The sequence below is a fragment of the Leptinotarsa decemlineata genome, unplaced genomic scaffold (assembly GCF_025532065.1).
Source record: "Leptinotarsa decemlineata unplaced genomic scaffold, Ldec_3_MD MMD2_tig00000199_RagTag_RagTag, whole genome shotgun sequence".
NCBI lineage: Eukaryota > Metazoa > Arthropoda > Insecta > Coleoptera > Chrysomelidae > Leptinotarsa > Leptinotarsa decemlineata.
This window is the reverse complement of record NW_027412544.1, coordinates 12,926,261-12,934,647: the sequence shown is the minus strand read 5'-3', so window position 1 is coordinate 12,934,647 and position 8,387 is coordinate 12,926,261. Positions and strand designations below refer to the sequence as shown.

Below are 8,387 nucleotides of genomic sequence, written 5' to 3'. Positions count from 1 at the left end.
AATATTATGTTTATGGAACGCGCGCGCGAAGAGGGCGTAGATGTCTCTCCAGATGTCCCGCCTACCGGGGCCGGAGGCCCCACCACCCCACCTGGGCGGAGCCCAGGCAGTGGGCGGGGCCCGTTAGGGCCACGCCCCCCCCCCGTCCGCCACCAACTTTTCGGATACCCCGCCCCTTTCCGAAGCCCCGCCCCCTTTCCGAAGCCCCGCCCCTCCCCTCCCCGAAGCCCCCCGCCCCCCGACTCCCAACATTTGCGCATGTACACCCCTACCCTCATCGCGCATGTGCGCTCCCACCATTTTCCCACCGCTCACGCATCGAAGTCGATACCCTCCGGAGAGCACTCCACAACATTCAGTTCGAGAAGTCATCTCATCGAGAGCAGTCCACTCCACAACAAGGCAGTACGTTCCAACGACCAACTTGATATTTGAGTAAGTAAATTAGGAATGTTATTTTTTATATCAACTAACTTTGTATTATTTCTTCTTTTTCAGAATGGCAACCAATACACAGGAGGTGAATAATGCTGTGGCGTCTATTCTGCCGGTGTCCGCTGACCAGGAGGAGGCAGCATCTTCGAGAGCGGTGACGGTTGACCAGCCAACCACTTCGCGTTCGCGAGTTAGGTGCAGATCTTCTAGCCCTGACTTATTCGAGGAGGAGGAGGAAGTCAGGGCTGTGAAGAAGGTTTGCCAACGACCTGCAGCAAAGGTTGGTCCTATTTCAAAGTACCGAGCTACTTGCAATAGGACTAATCCTTATGCAGGTAGTTTTTCGACCTCTCGTAAGAGGGCCTCCACACCAGCAGCAGCACCAGCAGCAGTGGAAATTCCGAGGAGTCCTTCTCCGGAGTTGGTGATATTGTCGCCGTTGGTGACGCGACTACCACCGCTGCCAGCGACACCGGCGGATCCTGAGGTGTTGGTGCCACAGCCTATCGGAGAGGTTAGTGAAAAGATGAGTGTTTTTCTGCAGAGATGCAAGAAAGCAGAACGAGCTGCCCGATCTAGCGAGGCCGCGTTGGTTACCATGAAGCGACAAATGGCTGAAATGGATAACCGACGGAGGGAATCCAAAAGGAAATGGCCGAAATAGATCGGAATTATGCATCTCTGCAGGAAAGGTGTAAAGCAGAGACCTCTTCGATAGAGCTGTACAAAAAAGTAGTGACAGTTATGGACACTCTTTTTGTAGATGAAGTGTAAATGTAAGATTAGTTTTAGGTTAGTTAGGAGTATTTAATTATGGTAGTTTTAAGTTTATATTTGTTAAGTTTATATTGAATAAAGGAAAAGGAAGTGAAATAAAGGGTGTACACTGTTTTTTGGTTTGGTACACATTGAACAATGCGATGGTTGGAGCATTTTTCTTCACTTCCTCTTATTATTATTATTATTTTTTTTATTTCAATTCCAAGTTCTTCTAGACAAATACCTCACATCAATTTTTGTGTTCTCTAATCACTTGTAAATAATTTCATGTGAAGAAAATTTAAAAAATAAAAAATAGACATGTTTCATAGTGAAATCGACAAGTATATTTCATTTGTATTTTATCCATTCAAGTATCTCTTTCATTGAATATGTCTTATGTCACTTTGCAATTTACCCCTACTCATTGAATATGTCTTATGTCACACTACAATTTACCCCTACTCAATGTTCCACTCCTCTCCCACTCCCTCTCGAAAGTATAAAAGTAGAAATCATCTGATGAAACATTCAGTTGATCAGCTAGCATCGAGATGGAACCCGATTCAACCTCCGAACCCTATAGCTGCCCGGATCAGGGGTACAACTTCAATTACTGGGATAACAGCCAGGTACAGGTAGTCTCTTCCACCACGGAACCCCACAGTCCGCCATACGAATACCGGGATCACGACATCAGGATGCAAGTTCAACATGTCACTGGCAGTGACGAAGGACACTTGGATGACTCGGAATATCCAGATCCTGACGGATGGTGGGACCCTGCTTATGATGACATTGTCCCAATGAGTAGCGACGACGACGATGATGACGACGACGACTCTGGTGATGATGCTGATGACGAGCTTGACGTTAGACGTCCTCCACCATCCCCTATCCTCATCGAGGATAGTCCTCCGCCATCCCCAATCCTAATCGATGATGATGTCCTCAATTCCGATGATGACATATAATCATCTACTCGTCCATCATTTCCTTTCCTTTCCTTCCACGGAGTACACACTTTTTGGTTGGTGTACACGAGGCACTGCGAGGCTGGGGCAGTGTCTTCCTCCCTTCCTCTCCCTCTTATTAGTTTTTTTTTCCATAATAATCACTAGAATTTCTCCTAATAATCGCTCAGAGTTTCATTCTTGATGTTTTCGAATCTCAAACACTGTTCTACATTTCACCCCCTCCATTTCATTTCTTCCAATATAAATATAGCAACAATCCCAGTTCTATATCATTCTTCCACAATGTCGAGTACAGGACCCATCCAAGTACATGAAATAGATTCAACGTCTGATCATTTGAGTACAACCTTCGCTCAATTTCTGCAGCGAATCTATGATCTTCCTGATGATTTCGCAGAACGAGTGGAACAAGGTATTCAGGACGACATAGATGCTGTTGACGATAATAATGCGGATGATGTGATTAGTATATCATCTGATTCAGCTGATTATGACGACGACGACATCATGAGTATATCATCTGATTCAGATGACTACTATGAGGATGATATCATTAGTATATCATCTGATTCAGATGACGATACCATAATTATTGTTTCTGATGATGAGGAGCGTTAGTCCATATCATTGCATGGATTAATAAAAAAATAACAGCCCTTTTCAGGGCTACAATTAAAGACTGAAACAATAAAAAAAATAGCTCTTTTCAGAGCTACCATTATACTTTCAAACAGAAACAGATTCATACCATTGTTAACATTATGTTAACATTATAATCTCAAACGAAATATATGTATGTGAAAGTATTCATCATTATATGCATATGAATGATTGACAAATGCCAACTTCAACTTTCATTTAAAGTAGTACTCATCATATGCATAGATATTCAATGACTATCAAATTCCAAATTTCGACTTTTCAGTCAAAGTAGTAATTTATTTGTCATATAATGTATAGATATTCAAAGACTAACAAATTTCCAACTTAGACTTTTATTAGTCAAAGTATTCATTTGTCACATAATCTATGAATACTAATACAACTAACTACTGTTTGTGTGAATAATGTAGCCCTGAAAAGGGCTGTTGTTTTTTTTTTGACCAGTAGGTCCACGGTTATTGTGCCACAGGTTGGACATTATTACATATAATACATGTAGATACTCGGGTGAAGTTTGTTAGTGGCCTCTCGCAAGCTTCACACCAATTCTGTCCCATTTCCATAATTGAGACAGTGTTGTGGGTGTTGACATGGGCATACCACCCTCCATTATTGTTTCTATGCGAATAAAACCGAAAGCAGCACCAACATAGTTTTTTGTTCTCTCCATCTATTGTGCTGATCAATACGTATGCATCCAATGCACAATACAAATCCAAGGGATCTTCCAGTGTCTCACTGACATTGAGTGTTCGCATACCGATCCTCATAGCACCATCACCTTCAGTTGTGTCAGCTTCTATCCCTTCATCATCTCCTTCTTCATCCATGACCCTCTCAAACTCCATCACGTCATCATCTTCGTCGCTTTGGTTGGCCTCGTTTTCAACTTCGTCTATCTCATCTTCATCGACTCCAACATCTTCTGCTTCAACTATTACTTCCTCTAGCGGAACATTGACATCCTCATCATCTGATTCGTCTATCCAATTGTTTTCATCAACAGCAGCTATTCTATTTAATGCAGCATTTATTTTTGCAGAATTCATCTTGTTGTTGTTTGCTCACAGTTGTAGAGAGTGAATGAATGAACTCTAGGTTTGCAAGTCAACTTATATAGGAGGTGATGCGACTCCCACTTGACTCGTTTAGAGTGGAATAGTAGGAGAAGTTATCCCACTATACTTCCACATGATGTTGATTTGTATAAATAGAGATCGTAGGTATAGGAGAGAGCATTCAGAGTTTCTGTAAGTCATCTCTTAATATTTCTAATCGAATTAGTAAAATGCCGTTTCCAAAAGAGTGGAATGAAAAACCAAAAGTGTGTGTCTACCCAATGATGATTGCAGGGGCTATTGTGTGCTACTTTTGTCAAATAAGTAGACCTAAGGATTCAATCAATCCATGTACTGGTATGTGTAGTGATTGCGTGTTGCGGATTCAACTATCGCCTCCTTCTCATCCACCGAAGCGAACAAAATCGGATTATCGTCAACAACAGTTACAGTGTCTGAAGTGTTCCGAACCTATAATATTTAACAATATAGGTATCTGTAGAAATATTTGTGGTACCTGTGCTGCCGTTCCAACTCCACTGCAACGTTGTTTGCGTTGTGATACATATTCCATGAATTGTTGGAATCATGTATGCAATGCATGTAGAAGTACTTGGGATCTGTGTGAGAAGGTTGGTCAACTCTACCCCAATAGGAGAATCCATTTTTTTCAATGTTGGTGTTTGACGCACGAGCAACAACTATTGAGGAATAGAGTCAAAGAACGTTCCACATCCACAGAGACATATTAACATTTTTCATTTTTTATTATCGTTATTGTCCTCTATTATTAATAAATATATATATTTTGAATTTATTTGTATTATTTTCTAACATTTAAAAATACATGCATGCAACACAAAGTTTTCCTCTTAAATGACAAAGATTGTTACATGCGTGAATAGTTTAGTGAGAGAGCGCATGTGCCAGTTGATGAAAGAGCGCATGCGCTAGTTTTTTCTTCTATAAATGGTGAGGTCTCAGTAACATCATCACCTTTCCTATCCACATTCTATTGCTATCACATATCATTCCTCAGACCTTAATAATCATGAGCTCTATGCCGCTATTGATTGCTGAAGATGGTTCACCACTTGTTGATATCGATCAGACTGATTTTGAAAATATTCCAGTATTACATTTATCGAGTCAAGATTCGATAAATGATTTTGATATTAACGACTTCGTTAACTTTGCAGATGTGCCAGAACCAAATGAGCAAATTATTATTGAAAATCCGATCGTTTCGCAATTATCATCACTCAAACACTCTTCATCTACCCTTCCTCTTGGTGTTGATAAGAAATCTAGAACAATCAAGAGGAAGGTTACTAAGGCATCTTCATCGATTGTCACTGACTTTAAAGAAAAGAAAGAATCCAAAAGTGTTGTGCGACAGAAAAAACCCGCAACGAAAAGTGACAGATCGAAGAGGAAGCCAAAAGGTACTCCTAAAGAAATGAAGAGTGATTTGAAAGCTGAACCGCTATCTTCTTTCAGCCCCCTCCATCGGTTTGGGGAAATGAAAAGGAAAGCAAAATGCCGTCTTGTAAAGGCACAGATGACTATTGCTGAACTTGAAAAGAGTGAGCGAGCTATTAATGCTAATAATGAAACTCTTGAAGCATTAGATGCCAAGATTGCATTAGCGAAGGTTGAATTGGCTAGAATGTCTAAAGATGCTGATGAACTCCGTTCAAAAATTGGTAAAGATAAGCAATTCCATCAACGTTCGAGAATGCAAGCTCAGGCTGAGCTTGAGGAGTCGACTAAGCTTTATGAGACAGCATTATCAGTGAGAGATAATTGGCAAAAAGAGTTGGATACTGCATTTCAAAGTGACGGCGATTAGTTTTGGGAATGATAATGTGTTTTCAATATCGTGAGTTGAAAAATATAAGCGGGAATGGAGTATACAATTAATTTGGTTTGGTATACACAGAACATTGCGAATGGCTGGGGCAATGTTTACCGCTGCAATATTTTTCAGTTCACATACTTATAATTGAAATGAAAACAATAATGAACTTTAATATTACTTTATTCATAAAAGTCACTATTATATACATTTAAACCATATTTGATTCATCAATCCAAGAATTTTGTTCGCTAGGAAGGCCTAACCACTTTACATATACTTTATTTTTTCTTCTCTTCAACACCTTCTCAATCAGATATACGTCAGGATTCTCGGTTCGTAATAACTCTTCTTCGTAAAAACATCCTCTAATCGGCTGTTCATTCATATCTTCAAGATTATAAGTCGTTGGGATGGTTTTATTAATTTTAACAATCTTGAATAGCTCCGTGGTAAAATTCGCAGTGTAAGACTTTTCAAAAATATGTTTGTATTTACTTATACGTACAATATCATTTAATTGGAATTTGGGTTTACTTTGTCTTCCTCCAATTCCATTGATACCCTTGAATTTTAATTTTGTTGTTGAATCAACATTGATGGGTGCCATACCTATTGTACGATGAACTTTATTATTATATCTACTAGTTATAATTGGAAGAATATCAAGCCATTTGTGGTGACCTCTCATCGAAAATTCCTTGTAGAGCCATGCCTTTATTGTACGAATCACTCTTTCTGCTATAGCTGCCTTCTTTGTGCTAAATGTTGAATAATGATTGATATTATATTCTCGCATGAGAGATGAGAAGCTTTTATTGAAAAATTCTTTCCCTTGATCGCTTTGTATGTGTTTGGGGGAGTATTTGGCTTCTTTCAGTACATGTTTCATTGCATTAGTTACTGTACTACCTGTTTTATCTTTAACTGCTACAGTCCACAGATATTTGGAGTAACAATCTATCACTACAAGTATATATCGGTATCCTTCATTACTTTTTGCATAAGGTTGCAGTTCAGCTAAATCTATTTGCCATAGATCTGCAAAACCTTTGATGGTGGTTATTCTTCTACGAAAATTACGTCTTGCAGGTTTATGTAATTCATTAACAACTTGTCGTTTGACATCACTTATTTCATTAGTCATTCTATTTCAATATGATTAAAGAGAAAAGGTGATAATGTTACTGCATTGAAATGATGTGACAGTGATCATTACATGTGAATATGTTAATATATTATACCTTCTTCACGTAATTCTTCAATTATTGAAATTATTTCATTATCATGTCCGGTATGTCCGGCTGACTTTGAAGCTACCAATAGTCGTAGGCGAGCAACTAACTCTTTCGGTGAATTCCAGTACACATAATTCACAGGTTTAGAATTATATATTTTCTCCATTTTCACTCGTTTGAGTGCTCCACCAATTTTACTTCTACTTCTTATTGGATATTGTCGTGAGTCTAATAGAGGTTTGATAACTTCACGAAATTTTTTAGAATTTGTATTTTTAAAACCATTCTTCAGATGATATTGTTTATATGGAGCATTCGTTATTTTCAATATTTTGGAATATACTTGACGAGTTTCTTCATTATCAACATCTTGTGGATTCTTCAAAAAAATCATATCATACAATTCTGGACTACCTGCGCATTCATATTTTTTCACTTTATTAGCATCCCAAAATGAAATGTTTCCATCTTTGAAATTTACCACTAGACTTCCCATTTTCAGCTTTTGTGTAATTGGATCCATACGTACGCCAAATGTTCCATCATATGCTGGATTTCTAGATTTTATATTATTCAAATGTTTCATCAAAACATCTTCACCACTTTCATTCATAACAGGTGAGATGTCAGGATCCGAGGAATCGATGTGGGACGATGATGGTGTTTCGAATAGAGTTGTTCTCATATCGTCTTGAAGTGTGCTCGTGTCACTATTCACAGATGATACACTACCAAAAGATTGTTTTCTTCCTATTGGAGTACTCATGGGATAATTTGAAGTAGATTGAACAGTTCCATGATTTGGTGATAACACTGGTGATTTAGAAGTAGCGTTTGATGATAAAACATTCAATGGTTTCATTATGGGCTCATACAATCTTTCAAGTGTCGTACGATTTTCAATATTATCATTCTTGATAGAGTTGAATTTCTGCCTGACAGCTTCTGTTGTCTCTACTAGTTGACGTTTCAAATTTATTTCATTGTTTTTATTTTCAGGATCTTTTTTTGTATTCATAATGCCCTTTTTTTTGAATTAAAGCTTAATTCGTTGGTGAAGTGACCACTACAATATTCAGTGATCGAATAAGTTCCAAAAACAAGATCATGGGTATATAAAACTATCGAATCCTTTGCGATATCTACCTTCATCTATTTTTCTATCCTTATCAATGACTAGAAATCCATATTGGTCCTCCCAGCATTTAACACACATCAATTGGAATTGTTTGAATGTTACATCGGGTGAAACATGATCTGAATAAATGTGATGTAAATTCGTCTCATCTTGTTTGAACATTATAATGAAATTGGTATTGTCACGCACTAACTGTTTGGGTACCCGTGAATATGTCTGTGCTAGATAAAAACAATCAACATCCTTATGACGTCCCATACA

The 8,387-nt window shown here is 38.4% G+C and overlaps 1 protein-coding gene across 1 annotated transcript; it reads left to right on the top strand.

Annotated features, from left to right (window-relative positions):
* Positions 1 to 237: 237 nt before the first annotated feature.
* Positions 238 to 1,099, top strand: LOC141481536 (uncharacterized). The gene is made up of 2 exons (XM_074173160.1): positions 238 to 435; positions 499 to 1,099. The coding sequence occupies exons 1-2, from the start codon at positions 284 to 286 to the stop codon at positions 1,097 to 1,099; spliced, it is 753 nt and encodes a 250-aa protein (XP_074029261.1). The 5' UTR covers positions 238 to 283.
* Positions 1,100 to 8,387: the final 7,288 nt, after the last annotated feature.

Coding starts and splice junctions, on each gene's coding strand:
- LOC141481536 (XM_074173160.1), top strand. CDS start 284: ATGTGCGCTCCCACCATTTTCCCACCGCTCACGCATCGAAGTCGATAC. Junction 436..498: donor ACGACCAACTTGATATTTGA/GTAAGTAAATTA, acceptor CTTCTTTTTCAG/AATGGCAACCAATACACAGG.